The 20,742-nt window shown below is 47.6% G+C and overlaps 1 protein-coding gene across 4 annotated transcripts in view; it reads right to left on the minus strand.

Moving 5' to 3' along the window:
• LOC149342212 (E3 SUMO-protein ligase RanBP2-like) overlaps positions 1–20,742 on the minus strand; it is an 83,891-nt gene that overhangs the window by 22,116 nt on the left and 41,033 nt on the right. Inside the window, exons 3-12 of one of the 4 annotated variants that reach the window (XM_089544516.1) lie at positions 19,353–20,108; positions 17,464–17,811; positions 15,128–15,307; positions 12,653–12,817; positions 10,642–10,857; positions 8,668–8,866; positions 6,542–6,688; positions 5,434–5,706; positions 3,313–3,519; positions 898–1,073 (exon numbers count right to left, since the gene is read on the minus strand). In XM_089544516.1, the coding sequence (XP_089400642.1) occupies positions 898–1,073; positions 3,313–3,519; positions 5,434–5,706; positions 6,542–6,688; positions 8,668–8,866; positions 10,642–10,857; positions 12,653–12,817; positions 15,128–15,307; positions 17,464–17,811; positions 19,353–20,108 (2,667 nt within the window). Of the gene's footprint in view, positions 1–897; positions 1,074–3,312; positions 3,520–5,433; positions 5,740–6,541; positions 6,689–8,667; positions 8,867–10,641; positions 10,858–12,652; positions 12,818–15,127; positions 15,308–17,463; positions 17,812–19,352; positions 20,109–20,742 lie in introns of all 4 variants that reach the window. The other 3 variants (XM_089544515.1, XM_089544514.1, XR_016283015.1) reach the window with 3 other exon arrangements.

Genomic DNA, 20,742 nt, shown 5'->3' on the forward strand with positions numbered 1-20,742 from the left:
AGATACACGATTGAGGTGTGCTGGGGGGGGGGGGGGGGGGTATATTTGACTGTCAAGTCGGTTATGGGGGGACGGAAAGATGCCTATAGGTGCAGATGCAGGCAAGCTTCTTTTCTCAGTAATGTGCGCTAACGTAGAGGGCGCATGCAGTGGCCCTAACGGTGCCCGCGTAAGCACTCTGCGATGCAGAAATTTCCGACAGAGAGGAGCCTCAGGGGAGACCTATTACTCGCTCGACGGGTCTCCGGGACTGCTGAAGCTGGAGGGTTTTGTAAACGCTAATTCGCCAGCTTTTCGCTTTACTTGATAGGATGGATTCTAGCGCATGCAAAGCCGATTTGCAATAATATTGAGTTCATTTGACTTTGCGCCTCTTGCCGTAAATTTCTCATTTGCAGCGGAAAGTAAACTAAAGTGGATAAATTTAAAACACTTCGTAATTCACAAATTTGGCATTTTTTTAAAATTCGTCTACCAATTTAACAGAGGAAAGTGAAGAACATATCAAGGTTAACTAAAACTCATCTACTTTACGAATTTTTTTCCCTGAACCCGTTTGAACCCGTTTGAACCGGTTCGACCCAGTCCGAACCGGTTCGAACCAGAACGGAATGTCATTCCGGAGCCGAACCCGGAACTGAACCCGAACCGAACCCGAAAAAATTCCGGTTCGACACCCTGCTCAACACAAACCAGAGATTCGTACCAGCTGGAAGTTACTGGAAGTTGCTAAAAGTCGGTAAAAGTTGTCTGCATAGCTTGGTCATTCCCACTAGCGACACCGATTATATAGTTTTTTCACAACCATGCCTAGGGCATAATCGGATTGTACAGCTAATGGCCTGTTCCAAATGGATCAATAAACTGCCCCATTGAACGACCATGACTTTCCCTTACCTTAAATCGGACTGCAAAGGCCTCTGGAGATGACTTTCCCTCAGAAAAGTCCAGCGCTTTCCACGTTAGTGAGTTTGAAGATGTAGACAGCGGGGACAGCTTGGTAAACTCAGTAATGGAGTGATTGCAGGCTATTTTGTGCACCTGGTCTCTCCTCATGAGCACCCGGAAACAATCTAAATCAGAAAGGAATATGCTAATATAATAATACTCAGAACAGCAGAGTAGTCACCTTAAAATTGTTTCAACGTTAAACTGTGCAAAAAGGCAAAGGAACAGGAGAAATGTAGGACAGCACCTGTGCTTACTCTGTGTCTTGAATGTACAGTCAACGACCGATTTTTCAGACTCTCTAGGGACCGCGAAAACGACCGAAAACTCGGGCAGTCCGGAAATTCAAATTTCACCGAAAAAATCTCTAACTTATACCAGTATGCCGGAGAAAGCGGCCAATTGTATTGCACACATTCTAAAGCTCCTCACGACTATATTTCGCCGTGCGACATACCGTATAAATGTGTATAAGGGCCGCACTTTTTTTTTTCCAGATTTGAGGGCCAATTTTTGGGGTGCCCCTTACACGCTGATGTGCGAAAATTTTTTTTAAAGTAAAAGCGCACCAACCAGGAAATGAGCGACATTTATTCTACGTTCGATTGTCACTCGCGGAGTATTTAGACTCTTGAGCTGGTGCTGTGCTCTGGTGCACACTCATCCGAAAAGAAGCCGCGCAGCACGTCCGCTGTCAATGCAAGCCGTTGTTCCGAAATTCCATCGCATAGAGGAGCAGCTCTTCTTCCAGTTCGGGAAACCCGCACGGCTTGGCTCGGAAAGCGCGCTTTTTGCAGCTTGTGTTTCTCTTTTGGTTGCACCATCATCGGACGCACTTTTCGGCCACGTCGAATTTCCTGCCCGCCGCTCGCTTACCGTACTCGAGAGCTAACTCGCAGCCGTGTAGCTTAAGGTGCTTGCCCATCGCGCTAAAACTGCGAAGCTTGGCGGCAGCACACGAAAGCCACAATCACAACTATTACAGCGAACACGCTAGCACGCCACAAAAGGCCAAAGCTGGCAATACAGATGCCGATGTGAATAGCGGAAAATCGCGGCGGAGAAAAAAGTTGATGATAATGATGACCACGGCCTCGGGCGCCACCCATAGACGGCACTTGGAAGCTCCTGTGCGCGCGCGTGGCCTCCGCAATCATGTTCACGTTCCATATTCGGGACTAAAGATACTGATGCAGATGTGAATAGCGGAAAATCGCGGCGGAGAAAACAGTTGATGATAATGATGACCACGGCCTCGGGCGCCACCCATAGATGGCACTTGGAAGCTCCTGTGCGCACGCGTGGCCTCCACAATCGTGTTCACGTTCCGTATTCGGGACTAAAGACTCGGCACAGATGAGTTCCGTGAACTCAGACTACAGTTCAAGTTCGTGCGGCGGAAGACATTCGAGAACAGTACGAATTCGAAAACACGCGATCGTAATGTGCCGACTCGCGCAGAATTTCAGCATCGCAAGAGGCTCAAATTTAAGCTTGCATTTCGTTTTGTTTGATCAAGTTTTTTATCTCTCCTGCAGTTTGAATTAATGAGGTTCCACTGTACACATTATATGGCGGCTTGGGTACTGGCGGCAAGTGCGAACGAGGTCCGAAAAATCGAGTGGTCAGTTGTGGTGCGTCCGAAATTTCAAGCGCTCTTACACATTGGCTCTATGGGCCATGTCATGGTGCTGCGAAAAAGTCCGAATAATCAAGCATGTCCGAAAAATCAGGCGTCTGAATTTTCGGTCATCGACTATATTATTTTCCAGCAATTTAAAGGTAACAATTGCCTTACGAGATTTTGCTTGAGGTGATAAATGGGTTTTCTTAAATCTCAAGGTTGAACCCATGCTCTACCACATAAAGCAGTCTTGATTCCACCTTTATGAACAACTATCATTATCCTAAGCATAAACATAGAGACTAGAGTCAAAAGGAAGGTGCTTAAATTTGGCCAAACTTGCCTGCACAACTTGGATTATCACACTTCAACACTGCTTCTTAAGAGCCTCTTGCTAAAAAAACCTTTTCAAAGATCTAGATCATGTCATCCAGCCACACGTAATCAACTAACAATGGTGATAAGGGCATTCTTTACTCTCCTGTTGCTTTTACCCATTTACGTACTTTAAGTTCAACATCATTAAGTGCTATTTGTGCACAAGTTTTGCACTCTATATATGCTGTACCTACATTAGCAGAGCGCTTCCACTAACTCTAAATGTGGTCTCTTGAATGCTTCATCACAGAACACAACTCCATGACCAGGACTTTGCTGACACAGACATCCTGCCTATGCCTTAACTGAACCATGGCGGGTGGGAAGTGGAAAGAACTGAGTGAAAAGGAAGCCTGTCTCACAGGGGCGTGTCTTGTGCTTGAGGATCTTGATGTCGCCGATGGCGCGCTCTTTCCACTGCTTGTTGTGGCTGTCAAAGAGGTACAGCTTGGCTCGGTGGCAGAAGAGTGCCTCTTCATCCTCTTTACCTGTGCGCAGCTCCACCAGATCTGGCAGCGGCACTACGGGCTCAAAGTGGATGTCAGCGCTGGGAGCCACCTCATCTCCACCTGCACACGACGGCAAAACAAGGTGGGACGCAGAAATTTCATTGTCATTAGTTATACAAGGTAACCAAATTTGGCACAGATGTGCAACTTTTTAAGCCAGTTTCAGAACTGCATTTTATTTTAAGCTGTAGCCATTACAGGATGCTGAGTAATTACAATTAGCACTGCAATAAGCTCATCAACTGAGATGAAGATGTAAAGGAAAAAGTGCACAAGTTTTTTTAAGTCGGCATGTTCCCAAAGCCCTGTTCTGTACAATAAAGCTATTAGTTTGTTTGTTTTTTAAATGCCCAATACGAATGAAAATAAAGTTAGTCAACTGCATGCACACTTACATGAAAACATTCCTTACAAAAGACGGTAGGAAGAAGAATGAGATGAACACACCGTTGCACTTGTCACATTCTTTGTCCTACTACGTGCGCCTCAGATTCCATGCATACATATCAAAACTGAGAGCTGTATTTCACTCCTCAATACCCCTGGATTCAGGCACAAAAAAACAATCTTTCTACTGCCAATCTTTACGCAATGCCGAAGGGCTGAGTGATGCAATCATAAAATGTGTGAAAGCAGCAAAAAAGTTTGTTCCCTCATTTGACTCATTTATCATTGTGTTTGCTATTGCTTTCGGGGAGAGAAATTCAATACTGCAACCAGCGGAAGCTCTAACGCTCCTCTTCCTGGCGATGCTAAGATGGAATCACCGATGTGCTGGAACCATCAGAAGTACAATTCGCTCACAATTTTCATCGAGCCAACAAAAAATAATTTCCTAAATTTCTACTGTATATTGCACTATACTCACTCATCAGTCGCTCAGAAGACCTGAATAACACAAATACATAAATACTAGGGGTGTGCGAATATTCGAAATTTTCGAATATAATTCGAATATTATATTTTTAGTATTCGTATTCGATTCGAAATCCAGGTATTCGTGTTGTCTCGAATATTCGACCCGACGCGAATATTCGTATCTAGCCGAATATTAATTGTGAGCACCGACGTTCATTTCGGTCCGCAAGCCCTATTGACAGAGATATAACAACAAGGCGGCGCCCACAGCAGTGCGCATTCCTTCCTCCATGGGCCATGCCGTAGCTGACTGCGCTGGTGAGCCTCTGGTTCATCCCAGCAACGCGCGTTCGTGCTGATGGCAAGCTAGCCTTAATCAATGCTGTGTACCAGCCATCTTCTCTGATATTTCCACTCCTCTAAGAATAATGTTCCAGACTGATACTTTTGTGCAGCCACACATACCTTTTGTGTTCATTTAATCATCGATAGTTGAACTGTGATGTTCTTGGGTGCTCAAATAAATGTTTTGTAGTGGTTAAATGTGTCTGTCCTTGATTATTCGATATTCGATTCGATATTCGGGGCCAAGTATTCGTATTCGATTTGTATTCGAAGAATTTGATATTCGCACACCCCTAATAAATACTAATAATAAACGGAGAAATAAAAAAGTTCAAGCAAATGGCATTTCATTTCTCGCAGGCGTTTCATCTGTCCCCAGCAAATTTAAGCCCCAAGCTCATATTTTATTAAGACGCAGGCACAATTTCTCAAACCTGATACTGAATGTTGAGATATGGAGTGGAGCTGTTGAGTGGTATTTACACAAAGGATGTATACCTCCCTTAGCATGAGCAAGCACACACCATGCAACTAAAACTTCCATTCTCCAAGAGGCAGAGAAGTGACGTAGGCTTTGGCGCTGGGAATAGGATTGTTCGGTCAGTTTAGTCCCTGGTTTGCTCAGTTCTAGTCCATGCTGCAATGCTGCGGCATGCAAACAGCTTGGGCTGACTTAATGCTTCACACTGCCAATGGTCTTAAAACAGTAATCTTAATACGCTACCCTTAGAAAATATGTAAGCGTGAATCTCGGGGCACGCAGAACCTTACCGTCATCCTCAGCTTCTGACTTTCGTCTCGCCGTGGAAGACTGAAAAAGTTTGCTGCCCGCTCCTGAGAAGAGGGATTGCCCACTCTTGGGAGATGATCCTTGTAGTCCGAATCCAGCACCCGACTGCTGCTTAGCCAGGTCAGCAAAAGACACCTGGGCTGACGAGCTGAATAGGCCACCACCTTCGCTGCCTTCGTCCTCCTGATTGCCTGTGGTGCTGTCGGCTGCAGCCAGGTGTGGCGCTGCCCTCGCAGATGAGCGCTGTGCATGGCCTGCAGATGCTGCTGATGAAGCTGCTAGCATTTCAGCAAGAGAGTTGCAGTTGCTGTAATTACGCAAATTGTAAGCGGTTGTGTGCCTGTCCCCATTACTACAAAGAACTGTGTGCATCAGAACAGCAATACATGTAACTCCGGCACTGAGTAAACTACAGGCAAATTAAAACTATCATAAACAAAACTACGTGCACTATCTAGCAGCGTTTCCTTAACTTTTCAAGTGATGTAATTCATATAACAAAATCTTTCTTCTCATTTCTGTCGTTCCATTTCCTTTTGTTGTGGTATGTAACTTATGGTTTTGTTGTTGTAGAAGGGCTCCAGTACATAAAACACATCAAGGCCTTGTTACGTAGCTGAACATAAGGTAGCAAATCACGTCATGACAACATTTACAAACTCGACAGAACAATCTTATTTTGTATCTGTATCGGAAATTGCTTTTTGGTTCTGTATTTCATAATGATATCCAAATATGATTTTTGAAGGTATTGCAAGCGAAGATACTTTTTTGGAGTATCCTGCGCTGCCCTGACTGATACAATGCATGTGCCAGGCATGTTGGTTGTTCTCTCTCAGCCCCTCAGCTTCCACTGCTTATTATGATTTAGGAACCAGCACTCTGTGCCTGAATGCAAACTGCCCCTTCATAAGGCTTGAGAAGCTTTACACGTAACTGCAAGGCACAGTGAAACTTAATAAATGTTTTGAATATCCCCTTCAAACGAACTTTTATGAACCAAACCCTTTGCTCAAAAGACTGGGGTATGGCTGCAATGCAGAGCTCTACCATGAGAGCAACATCCAATGGGTGGAACACACTACATACTTTTTCTGTCCTCCCAATCTTCGCAGCCTCGGCATCCTGGGCAAGGCTCCTTATTCTCATAGAGGTAGAAGTTGTCGGGCAGCTTCAATGACCTTGCACGTGCAACATCCTCAGGACTTGCCTTGACCTCAGACACAACCAACACATCTGGGATAAAAACAAAAAAAAAGCCCACAATAACAGCTTTACAAGTGCATGTACAGAGCATGATACACGTAAGCATGTCCACGTACAAGCCATCTTCACGGAATGCAGCAGTTCATAAGCAAACAAAAACATTGTTGAGGTATTGGCGGGGTCGCAGCGGAGCACCAGACAGAGACGACCAGCGTGGCAGGCTTCTAGCTCCGGACTGCGCGTGCCGGGCGTGCGCTCCGAGCACGCGCTGTCGTTCTTTATTTTCTTCTGTCGCGGGAACGCCGATCGCAGCGCCTGCGCTTTATAGCGTCGCCAGGCGCTACAGGGCCCCCCGCCTAGACGGAACGTCGAAATATACGCGCCGACGGGGCAGAGATGGAGTAGCCACGGCAGGCAAGCAGGCAGCTGGAGTAACAGTGTCCCCACGGGGTCGCTACAAGGTCCGGTAAGTTCATGTCGGGGGCCGGGAAGAGCTGTCGGGTGGAGTGCACGGGCTCAGGTGGACGAGCCTGGCTGCTTCGCAACGGGCGAGGGATGCAGAAAGGGGATGGTGATGACAGCGGCAGCCGACATGAAAAGTCACCCAGGAAACGTCGACGGGATGGCCGGAAACAAGTATTGACGGCAACTGGTAGGGCTGACAGTGCGCTCGAGGATAACCTGAAGATACACCGGCGGCCAGTCTTGCGAGCGTTTGCAGTGCGTTGCCCCAGAGGGTGTGGCCGTCCGGAGCGACTGGCCAGTGCTGATGCGCGTGTGGGCATGGTCGGGCTTGAGAGCAAGCGCTGACACTGGGTCAGGAACTGTTTCAGGCAAAGTGGGGCTGGAGGCGATCGCCGTGCTTGTTACTGCTGTCATCGGGTTGGCTTTCTCATCCTGCTCCTGATGACGAGTAGTGCTCTGCGGACCTTCTGAGGGGCTGGGAGTGTGACAAGCAGGCTTGGTCGTTGTCGAGGGCTCTTTATCATCAGCAGGCGACGGCTTCAACCTCACAGAAGAGGCCTGCAGAGCTGATGGCGGTAGTGACGAGGTAAATGGAGATGCCGGAAGCCTCGGCACGGCTGCTGCCGCAGAGTCGTCTTTGGCTGCAGGAGGCTCTGGCGACAACGCCACCGAAGCGCAAAGAGGCAGGGCCAGAGACGCGGGTACGATAGGAGTGGGAGAAGGACGTGAGGTGAAGCTCGTGCGGATCCCACCTGGTGTGGCGTCGAGAGAGACAGCCGGGCTGGAGACGCTGGACGGGAGTGGCGGCGAGGCGGCGAGGGGCTGCTGAGGCGGGCCGGGTTCTGATGAAGGCTGCGTGGGCGCGAGCGAGGCCGGTGCAGGGCCAGAGGCTGGCGGCGGCGAAAACGGGTCCGCTGCGTCGTAGAGCGGCGGCGGAACGTAGTAGGCGCCGAAGTACGCCAAGACGGCCGCACGCAGCTCATCGTATGGCCGGCCGCCGAAAGCAGAGTAGGTGAGCCGACGCAGGAGGTCGGGTGGGAGGATGTCGCAAAGGACTTCGTGTTTGAACGGCTGGATGGTGATGCCGTTCAGGTACATCGCAGCCTCCAGTTGGGCGAACCACCCGCCGACGCCTGCAGGCCGGAACGCCGGGAGCGGCGGGTCGAAACTTGGGTGCTGCCAGTACGCCATGCTGGAACGCCGCTGAGATAGAAGGCACGGTTCGCCAGGTCGCCACTGTTGAGGTATTGGCGGGGTCGCAGCGGAGCACCAGACAGAGACGACCAGCGTGGCAGGCTTCTAGCTCCGGACTGCGCGTGCCGGGCGTGCGCTCCGAGCACGCGCTGTCGTTCTTTATTTTCTTCTGTCGCGGGAACGCCGATCGCAGCGCCTGCGCTTTATAGCGTCGCCGGGCGCTACAACATCATTGAATTCCAAGCAACAGCTACATCATACCGCAAAAAGGTTTGGATGCCGATACTGAAACTGCATCCCAGCTGCATTTCGCACATCAATATGTGACACCTGACATCAGTCCAACTCACCATCATCTACACTGTCCTTCGATGGCGTGGTGTTGCCAAAAAGTGATCGCACCACAGTCTGCTTTGTTGGTCCAAAACGACTCCCTAGGGAAAAAGCACCAGGTGTGCTACTGGCAGTGCTCCCAGCAGCTCCATCCAGGCGGAAGTTGAAGGTGGAGGCATCCACTGGTGCAGTCTGCTCTTTGGACACTTGAGCAGCCTGTGAGAGGGCCAGGCAAAAACATCTTGCACGTACTGTTTCAATGGCACCATTTTTTTTTTCATTACCAAAGACAGTACTGTAGGTGAGCAATGCATGCACGAATACTATGCTGCTAGCTCCTTTTCAAGCACACTGCTCATTGTATACTAAGGAAAGGATGTCACAAGCAGCAGTCACCAAAGTGTATGAAGTAAGTGACCGGTCAAACATGGCATGCATGGTTTAATGTTCTGAAGCTGTTCATGGGCTCTGATGGGCGCCATATTGAAGGGTTTCCGATCATTTTTGACTGCCTTGGGTTCCTTAGCGTGTACTGATATCACACAGCACACCAGCTGTTTTGCATTTTGCCTCCAGTGCAAAGCAACCACTGCAGCTGGGATTCAATCCTGCGACACTAGACCCTGCAGCCAAATGCCTAACCCAGCGAGCCACCACGGCAGCTCAACCAATGACGACAAGGTGCAAGAGGAGGCAAAGGGTGTTTGCAGGCTGCTTTAGCACAGCCTCCACAGCATGGCTCTTGTTAAGAACACTGTTCACAATCAGTGTGCACTTGCATGAGCATGTGTGCATGAGCGTGCATGTGTGTGAGAAGCAAGCAAGAATTGTACAGCACGAGTCCGAATAAGCTCCTGGATTGTAGTTTGAAGACCTGGTTTCTTCCACGCTGCCACAGCTGATAAATTAATCGTGAGGAAACATTTTCGCAAGAATCCTTTATCACTTCCTCCTGACACAACAAAAGCCGCAGTCATAACATGACAGTGTAACGTGAAACGTGTAACATTATGCATATTGTGTAATATATTGAACAATGTGACTGACCTAGCCTTGCAATATTTCAGGATATATAACTTGCAATTGCTGAGGGTTTACTGTAAAGTATCTTAGTGTAACAAAAGCCAGAGGCATGAAAAGTGACTGATAAGAGCACAGCAGCCGAAAACTGTTCCAGGTGCCAGGAGCGGAAAAGAAGCCATTTTAATTCAAAAATGAAAGGAAACTGCGCTATGTAACCCATCAGCTTAAACAATATATCACACTAAAGCATCACAAATCTGTTACTCCACAATGGGTTACCCTGACCCCCGGTGATTCAATCAGTTCCACCAACGGTATTTTGAACTGCGCATCGTAACTGCCTACGCGACATGTTAACGCTGGCAGTTGTTCTCCCAAAAGAACGATCGGTGGTCCCAGTGAAAACTTCCACACTCCAGGAGCGTGTACGGCTCCGGAATCCGAAACTAGAGCCATTTTACAGCCACAGGAGCCATAGGACTGTCGGTGGCGAATCGTGACTCAGTCAGTTGGTTTGCCGCCGACAGACTTATTCCATCACAATGTTAGAACATGCGATGTTTTATTGTCTTCGATCTCCGCCAAAACCTAACAAAACCTTGCGATTACATGGCGGCTTATGTCATGGTAGATTCATGTGTTATATTCGATTATTCCTTAAAACCGGATCTGGTGTAATGAGGTCACACTGCAGCAAAACAGTCAACTGTCAATAACTCGAACCTAAAGCGAAATAAAAAGCTGTTAAATTTATGCAGAGTTCATATTAAGACCTTTTGAGTGCATATGATGTGAATGAAACCAAATAGTCAGTTCTAATAAACCGGAAGTTCGAATTAAGTGAGTCTGAATTCATGATATGAAAGTGTACTCTTAATTCCTTCAGTTACTGTGACCAGTTCAACCAGAAAACTGAAGTGATGCACCTTATTACAAAACAATCAGTAGGGATAGAAAAGTCTGCTTACAGAAGGCAGTGATGTGCCGGCAGTCTTGTTCCTTGCCTGCTCCACGGCAGCAAGGAATTCATCTGCTACCTGTGCACTCCTGAAGCGCAGGGCGAACTGGTACAGACTTGCAACATCATCTGAGAAGTCTGTCGCGGACCATGTAACAGCACGGTCATCTTTCTTGTTGAACAGCAGCTCAGGTGTCAGCAGGTGGTTGAGACACACCTTCAAAACCTGCCCAAAAAGACATGCCAAAGCAGCTGCTGTAGAAGAGGGTGCAGACTACAGCCAACAGCACTCAGCAGCAACACGTCAAAAATTTGTAAGAAGGACTTGTAGAAGCGGCTGCACAATTTCAAACACCCCCAATAAATTAGCTCAACAAAAGTACAAAGGGCACCACGGAATGTAGATTACAGCAGAATCTCGATGACACAAATCCCACAGGGCCACAAAAAACACTTGTATCATCTAAAATAAACTATATCCATTGCAGATGCTTGGAAATGCATTCACACAGATTTTTTTATGGCAAATGGGATTTATTTATGGCTACTGGGGTAGCTGGCGCCACCTACGGCAGCATCTTTCAACCAGCTGTGCCTAGCAAATTTGTTGCAATCAAGAAAACAAGCAAGCTAAGTCGAACTTCAAGGGCAAGAAACAGAAAACAAAGGGACCGGAAATGACTCGGAAAAACTGTAAAGAACTTCTTGCATCACATACGGTAAACTTATTTGAAAAAAAAAAAACTGGCAATGAATAGTTGCCTAATTTGAGATGAGAATAGTACGGCAATGACTATTTTTCATGTTTCCATCAATGTTTTATAGCTCCCATACTCATTCACTGTTCCAAAATCATAAGGGCCTCCCACAACTTTCATGGCGTGACATGGTGGAGTTCCCCCGCTACTGCGCCACACCCAGTACAAGTGGCACTATCGCATGTGAGGAGGCTTCACTAAACTAACAGCGAACGACATGTGATGAGCACACAGTTTCGGTACACTGGAAAAACCGAACCACGTGGATGGAGGCAATAGAAACGCCTCAGTGGCGCTGAAGTGGCGAGAACATAAAAAAGTGGCGGGGGGATGGGGTGAGAAAAGTAACAGCGATGTGCTAATCAGTGTCCACAACGGTGATTAGATAGGTTAGGGTGGCTAGTTGACACTTGCCGGTCTCAAGCCACCATTGCTGTGGTCAGGATTGGAGCTCAGAAAAGAAGAATCAAAACTAAGCATTCGGAATGTTCTCAGAGACCGGAGCCATTGATGCGTCGTCGCGCCTACAGTCTCGTGCAGGTCAGAGGTGTGCGAGCAACTATGCACACAGAATTCAGGTTTTGACTAGGGCTATTTAGACGACCTCTTGCTGCCTGGTCACACCTAGATGCGGGCCCCCAATGACAGCCCATTCAAATTAACCGTCGCGAGACCCAAAGCATCGAAATAGCGAGCTTTTGACACCACTTACATGGGCGCTGGCCGAGACCAAGCCAGTACTTCGAATTATTTAAATTTTCAAAATATTGGAGTAGAATTACCGAGATTTTATTGCTAATTCTATGTTTTAGAAGAAAGCTAAAAACTGCAAGCAGGGGCTACATTCTGCTGCAGAGGAAGAGAGTGCGTTTTGGCTCTGTGGCTTCTGCTCCATCACCAGTAAAAGTAGTGATACAGCGATTGCGACATCAGCAATATGTGGGCACAGCAAACTGCTCACAGAGCAGACCACACAACTAGATATTGCAGCATCGGTGATGTGCAGGTAGTGCTCAGTGTTTGAGGGTGCGGTCACAACTCGCACATTCAAATTATCCATAGTGCCGTGGGAGTGTGTTCAGAGCATCCAAAATTCTGCACAGGGAAATTAGAAAATTACTGTTGTCACCAAAATCATATTAATCAACATCACATTATCGGGATTCTACTGCACATGGAAAGCTCTTTTCTACGAAGTGGAGAGAGTAAGTAATGGAAACACAAAGAGAGACAGACAGGAAGCAAGATCTGCATTCAACTGACTCGCTCCCGGCGCATAAGCAGCCTGGTGCGTTGAGCGGCCGGGTGATGGAGAAGCTTGATGTCACCCAGGCCGCGTTCTTTCCATTCACCATCCATCCAGCGGAACAATTTGGCCCGGTGGCGGTAGAGAACATCCTCCTCCTCTTCCCCAGTGCGAACTTCCACCTATGCAAAACAAAAGAACACAGCTCTTCAGACAAAACAGCCTCAGCTCTCACCTCCTTTTTGAATCAAAATCCAGTCTGTATCCACAGTCCAAAGTTCATATGCTAGGCTGCATAAAGAAATATTGCACCTCAATTTTTCATCAGCATCAAAATTATCACAAAGGCACCCCCTTTCGTGCCGGTGCATAGCAAGGCTGCCCAGCTCATTAAAAGGCTTCCCATGGATACGTACACTGAAGGAAGTGGCTTACGGAAAGCAGCACCTTTTACCTTTAAGGTAGACAATTCTCCAATTCCTCAAGTTGAAAGTGTGCGTGTGCTAGGTCTTCTACTTCATACATCTGGGACTGGGACTTCGTGGCTAAACGCGACCCGTAAATCGGCTCACGCTACTCTTGGTCTGATTCGACGCATAGCTATGCGCTCTGGCGGAGCGCGTTTTGATACTGCCCGTCAGCTCGTGCGCTCCATCCTTCAGCCGCGGATAGTGTACCAAGCGCAATTTCATCGCCTCACCCGACGACAGTGGGACTCCCTTGAATCAATCAATCGGGAGGCTATGCGCGCCATAACTTATCTTCCGCGTATCACACCCATACCCATTCTGCAAGAGTACGCTCAACTTAATACATTGAGTGAACTTATCGACCAGCGTGAGGCAAACAGAGCACGCAAGATGTCGCTTCAGCTTCATCGTTTACAGACTCTTCCCCCATGGTCATACTGTCAGCTCACAGACAATCGCCCCTCTGCTTCGACGCCGATATCAGCCGCCCATCTTTCTTCAGGGTGCATAATATACACCGATGCATCACACACAGCAGTGCAGGGAGTTACTGCAGTTTACAGTCCCTCACATCCTCATCTCAACTCCCGCGTTACATATAGCACGGATACTTGCTCCCCCCTGGCCTTGGAGCTTCAGGCGATACACAATGCCATTGCTTCCCTTCCACTCGTACCTACTTTCGATATTGTACACATTTACACCGACTCCCTTGCCGCCCTTAAGCAGCTTAAGGCTGTCCGGCGCACATTCCAAGTTACACAATCCATTCACCAACTTTGCACAAAATACCCCTGTCCTGTGCGTATACACTGGATTCGCGGGCATGCCCAGGATCCGCATAATATTCATGTGGATGCAATGACACACCTTGACACATCCGATATCCCGCCACCTTCCCCTCTTCCCTCAGATCCGTTCCTGTCCCATGTTTCCGAGAAACAGTCTTTGCGTCAGCGAACACGCGCTCTAATTCCTCCGTGTTCGTACCCTCTCCCCCGGAGTCTTACTCGGGAGGAGGAGGTATCTGTGCGCCGGATTCGGGCAGGAGCGGCTCTGACTCCTTGTGTGCGTCATCGGTGGCGTGACATACGTTACGAAGTGACAGACAAGTGTCCCCATTGTGGTGCTGCGCCCGACCAGTGTGATGAAAAACACTTGCTGTGGACTTGCCCGGCTACAGCTTCTGTGAGACGACGTTTACTAAGAAAGGTTGGCCTGCGATGGGACGTTGCAGACGACTATACCAAGTGGACTCTAGATAATCGCTATATCACGAACTTGTGCCGCTTTTTAAGCGAGGCTTGTTTGCACTCATTTTTATAACTTTCTTTCCTTTTTCATTATGCCTGATGGCAAACAGCTCGAATAAAAAAAAAAAAAAGCTCATTAAAAGGACATAGGTAGCTCAGCAATAGTGCTTGTACTTTTGTCACCTCAAAATGATAGTGCGACAGCTGCACCAGTTAGCCAAGAAGTACTCGAAGAAAGTAAGCATCACGATAAAATCGATGAAATCGTGCAGATGGAGACTAATACTGCACTGGTGGCTGATGTCTTGCTTTCAATCATACGACATTGTTATAGATGTCAGCCCAAACTGCAAGTAGACTGGGGAAAAAAAACCTTACAAAAAGAGTCACTAATTAGATTATGCGGTGTTTTATATCAGACAAAAAAAAAAACAGCTACTGATCATTAATGACTGGCTCTTATTTGTTTGCAAGCACCCAGTTAAAAATGTCAAAGCTTCACACCAACCAAGAGTTGGCTCGTATAGGCTGCACCACTAGATCATGACAGTGGTGAAAGAGACAAGAACAGACAGCACTACACATGCAAGAGCCTGTGCATCAAGTAAGAAAAAGAACAGAAAGAGGAAAGGTCGGAGAACATCCTTCTCTTCTCCAGTGCACACATCCACCCTACACCCATACGGTCAGCTTTTGATTGTTTGTAAAGAACTTTTACAGCCTGGGAATCCTGTTTCGTCCACATGCCAAGGCTTGGAGTGGTACTTACTTTCGGAGGCAAGGGCACCACAGGCTGGAAGTAGATTTCAGCCTCGGGGGATTCAACGGTGCCCGACTCTTCTTCTTCCGCATCAGTGGGCGTGCCAGGAGACTTCGGTGCTTTGCCCGGGCTGCGTGGTCGCACCCCACTGAAGCTGAATTCGTACTTTTGAGGGCTGCCAAACTTGAACTGCAGAAAGGAGAGAAAGAGCTGAAGGGAGAAGCAACAAGCAATAGCTCACAACCAAGCGCTCGTAAGAATACTCTCCCACAATATGTCGCCACTGCAGTGGAAGCTACGGTTGGAATTAACAGTGTAAAATCATGCCCGAGCAGCACCTGATGATTTGTTTCTTTTTTTTTTTACAGCCTTGTGCTGCACAGGCTAGAAACGGCAGTGAGCAGTCTGGGGAAATTGTCCACGAGATTCACTTTACACTGCAGCAACTCGCAGCAGACCATTTCTGAACAACCAAATGTCTCCGGGAGTTCTTCCACACTGCCACAGACGATGTAAACAGGGCAGGTTTCCCATAAGCAGTGCCGTCCTCATTCTAACTTGTGTGACGGAACCATGAATCTCATCATTCTAAAATTGAACGGGGCTCCAAAATAGCCACCTGGCTTGGACAGCACATATGTTTAACCTCGCTGCTTCCAACAATGATGATCTTTACCCCCTGCAGTATTCATTTTACGTAATGTGAGCTATGAGCACACTAGAGAGACATGCTGATGGTTTCAGGGTAGCCAGCACACCCTTGGACTGTGACTCCTTCCGCCGGTCTTTCACTTTCTTGCAGCAGTTTTCAACGATCGTGAAAAAAGTGACAAAGAGCTCGAAAACATGTCATAAAAGCTCGAAAGAAGACCAGCAAACAAACAAAGTCCGCAGTAGCTCCCGCACTGATTGATGAGCACCAGAAGCGCTCTGTTTATTTCAAAACACCAAATTGCCGGACTTCACTCTTTCTGAAAAAATTGGTTCGAAACACGCTTTAGTCCATGAAGTATGAAAATAACTAAAGTCGAGAAAATATGTGGCACCTGAAGTAGTCTTGATGAATTTAGTTTTAGTCAGATAACAAGCATCTACTGGTAACGAGCATCTGCCTACATTGCATACAAGGAGATTCTTTCAAATCAAGTTGTCGACAATTTTCAAGAGAAATAAGGACACATGAATACAATCAGGAGGATTAGTATAAATTAAGAGCATCTTGGACAATTCAAGGAAGTTGACAAATCTCCAATTTATCAAAAGATAAGATAGGATTACCTTCACTGCCAACTGCAACAAAATTTTTTGTTTGGCTAGAATGCCTCTGAATGTGTTGGGTAAGTCATAATAATAATCGTGACAAAGTGCTATGCTTATTAGAGAGCCAGTTCTGTTGTTATTAGCGTTTAAAAAAACCCAAAAACCCAAAGCAGACAACACGTGTACCTGACAGCATACCGCTTAGTTAGGCAATTGCCGAACATGAGGTAGGTATTGACCTTCCTCAAATTGGATCCTCTGGGACTGAACAGATTACAGACCGCAAGGATTAAAAGGGTGGTTTGAAAGGAAGGGTTTGAACCCGGGTACTCCAGCTCGTCTACCGAGCCGGAGTACCTGGGTTGGAACCCGACCGCGACGGCCGCGTTTCAATGGAGGCGAAACACAAGAGCCCTAGGTGGTCGGAATTATTCCCGAGACCTCCACTACGGCACCTCTTTCTTCTTTCCCTCCCACCTTCCTCCCTTCCCTTACAGCATGGTTCAGGTGTCCGCCTAGATATGTGAGACAGATACTGCGCCATTTCCTTTCCTCGAAACCCAATTTACCAATTTTTACCAATTTGAATCGAAATCCTGCATCGCCTGCCACAATTACGGCACAAAAAGAGGGTTTTCGCAAAGGCATTACTAACAGCACTATGTTTCCTCGGCGAGAGAAGGATGAAAGCAGATACCCTGAAACAAATGGTTGTCTCTGCTCGCGTGCGTTCATTCGTAGCATTTAGATTCTTCCAATTGGCATTTGTGTTTTTAACATTGCACGCTTGAAACAAGTGCCTGTTTGCTGCAGTTTCTATGGGAAGCAGTGAGCCTCCAAAACTACTATGGGGCTGAACAGCCTGGGCCGAGTGATCCAATTCTGCGTCATTTCCGACATTTGATATTTGATAATGGCGACCCTATTTCGAGTTTTGGTTTGAAACATTTTAGTTTTTGCAAGCAATTCCTTATGCATTTGCTTCTGTTACGAATTTTTGTTGTAGATGACCTTCCAGTTTTGCCACAGAGAAGAAAAAAAACAAAAGCCTGCTGAAATAAGCCCAGCATGCTGGATGCTCTTACAGCTGTTGGTGTTGATGTCGTGGCAGCCGGTGCGCTAGTCGTTGGAGCTGCTTCGGTCTTGAAAGAAGCCATCCCAAACGTGAAAGTAGAAGGCGGCGTAGCGGAAGTGGGGCGCACAGAACCGAAAACAAATCCGGGAGCCTTGCTTGTTGCCGAGGCCAACTGGGGAGTTGAAGATGGTGTGGTCAGGCTACCAGTTGTGGGCGGCGCCCCACTGCCAGCACTCGGGCAACCGAAGGTGAATTTTGGCGGTGCAATGCCCACAGGTGTACTGCCAAGAGGAAAGCCTCCACCGCTGGAGATAGGGGCAACAAACTTCTCCAATGCCTTTAGGGCGGACTGGGTAGGCTGCACAGAGAAGTATGACCGAAAAATATTAGCCCAGCAAAAAAAGAATAAGTGCAATGTCCAAGGCACCCAAAATATCAATACAGTCGGGGCCAGATATGTTGAACCTTATTAAATATATCGAACACACTTATTATCGCCTTCAAAATCCCGTATAATGGTACAGTGAAATCTCGTTACTATGAACCTTACATTAACAAATTTTTCAGATTTACAAACTTTTCAAAAATGCCCTCCAAAATGTGTATAATTTCAATATAATTTCAATATGGATTAACGGCGGCGAAAGCACTACCAGGGTACTTGATTTACGGTGCGCATCACTGCTGACAGCTGTCATCACCAATCTCTAGTTGGAAGCTGGGTGAGGGATTGGTAGAACAGTAAACCACGTTACTTTCGCGACATTTTTTTCTACAAGGTGCGGCTGCGCAAATGAGGTTTGGCTACATCGAGAAAAAAGCTCAGCAGACAGCCTGATGTCATGCAGCCAGCCTCAGCCTTCACAAGCAAAGTTCTCACGAACCCGTTCTCTCCCACAGTTTTTCGCTCCCCGAGGCAGTCCCTAGTGTTTTGATAAAGGCATGTTTAGTGCACGTGTCTGCGCAGCAGTAATAGACCACCACTTGCTATCATGTGGTGCAATCAAGGGGGGCCAATTCTCTCCTTTTTATGACAAGGCTTCATGGTTACTGCCGGACGCTCCCTCCAGAGTTTATTTCCTCCATGGTTCTCCAGCCTTGTTGCCTTGTTTTTCTTTGTGCTCTCGCTATCACGTGTGTTCAACAGCGCCGCCAAGTTTCACATGGTGCTGAGACGAGTGCTTGACTATCGGCTCTGGTGATGACCATGCTAAGAACAAGCGATGGCAGTTTTCTCTAGAAGAGAAGGCATGATGACAACGAATGCCCCAGTCTCCAAGAACAGTCCGACTGCTTAGTTTCGGCTCCTGAGCTTACGCTAGCCCGTAGCGAAGGCTTGAGCAGCCAACACCTGCCAGCAAACCGCTGAGCACAGTTTCGGGCGCTGATATTTTCTTCCCCATTTTTTTTTCTTCTTGCTGCTTCGCGACCAACAAGACGGAACCAATACCCAATAACTCTCCAGCCACACCTAAATGCATCCCACAGTAGGTCCTACCAGCAACACACAGACAATCCTAAGAATTTCTCTTTCCCTTAGAAACACAGATGACAGCCAGCACTGATAGGTAATTCAAAAGCAGAGAAGGCATCAGGCCTTTTTATCACCATAGCAAGTGGCAGCAGCCAGTAGGGCATCACATAACTCCAATAGTTTGCAAATTTCAAATAACACTAGCCCGACATCAGCAAAAAAAAAAAATGTTAATGTTGCAGTAAATGCTAGTCCCAAAGGCTGAAATCACTCATTCCACCATCTTGTTCACAAGGCCTGAACACTTGGCTTTATCCTTAGGCCAAGCAGAACTTCAGCACAAAGATAATGCCATAATATGATTTTGGAGGCGCAGCCCGTACACAGCTGCGGCCATTGCACAAGAATATATGGTATTTACTGACCTCGCAACTGGCTGCACCAGGCCTTGGGGTCTCGCAGGCTGCACATGCCGTCCGATCAGCAGGATTTGACACGTAACAAACGTCACAGTTCCAGGACCCTGGTTTTGGCTTGAACTCGCTCAGCTGGGACAGTGGAACAGGGGCTGCTGGCTCCACTGGTTTCTGTGCTTCAGCCGCCGGCACTTTGGCATCACTACTACCTTTCTCTGCATCTTTCACCTGAGCTATTGGCTGGGCCTCATCCCGACACTTTTCGAACGTCTGCTTGAAGTCATCAGCCTGCTCACGTGTCTTGAAACGAACTGCAAGGTTTTCCTCGCACAGTTTTCCCTCACTGTAATCATTCGCGAACCAGGACCATGCACGGTCGCTTGTTGACAGTGGGCCCAGTTTCATCTCGGGCAGGATCCGATGGTTGGCACAGAGCTTGAGCACCTGGTCCCTGCGCATCAGCACACGACACACGTGGGTTTCTGGGTGCCGCAGGATCTTCAACTGGCCAATGCCACGCTCCTTCCACTGCTTTGTCTCAGCATCGAACCGGTACAACTTGGCCCGCTCGCAGAACAGAACCTCCTCGTCCTCTTCACCTGTCTTGACCTCTACAAGTTCAGGGAGGGAAACCACTCTCCCGAAGTTGCCAGTGGGAACAAAGTCCTCCGGTGCTTCTCCTGGGCTTCGAAGCAAACTGGCTCGATGCCTGGTTGCACCGGGAGTTGGAGGAGAGGGCTTTGCCACAGGGGATGTGACCTTAGACTGAGAAGACAAAAAGATGCAACCTGTGGCTGAGGTGCCTCAGCAGACTTTCGGCTTATCAGTGCCTGGCTTTGGCGAGTCGCACGCAGCACATGTGAGTTTGTTGGCATCATTGCTCACATAGCATGTGTGACACCCCCATGCTCCAGGTTTTGGATGAAACATTTTACCAAAACCAGTTGCTGACAGATGGGGCAGATTTGCGATTGCTATCCTCGCTGTAACATGGTTGACAGAAACACGCATCTCGTCTTTAACAAAATAAACTAAGATTGTCAATGGGTGCTTTGCTGAGCACGTGCACGTAAACCTTGCCGGTTTTAACGATGCTGTTGTTTACGCACTGCAGCTATAATTTTATTTAATGTGATCTCTGTGCACATTTGACAGGGACGCTGAGAGTTTCAGGGGACCCCCATGTGGTAGCAGTTGAACTCTTTCTGCCTGCCTTTCACTTTTTCGCAACCTCTCCCAGTGCTCATGAGGAAAGCAGTGAAGAGCACGGAAACAAGCCACAGAATCTCAGGAAAAAAGCATCAATCAAGCGAGCAAATAACTCATAACAGCAGCGGCTGTAATGTAGGATCAGTACCAGAAATGCTGCACTTATTTCGAAACACAGAACTTTCTGACT

The sequence above is a fragment of the Amblyomma mixtum genome, chromosome 5 (genome assembly GCF_055824585.1).
Source record: "Amblyomma mixtum isolate Tamu chromosome 5, ASM5582458v1, whole genome shotgun sequence".
NCBI classification, from domain to species: domain Eukaryota; kingdom Metazoa; phylum Arthropoda; class Arachnida; order Ixodida; family Ixodidae; genus Amblyomma; species Amblyomma mixtum.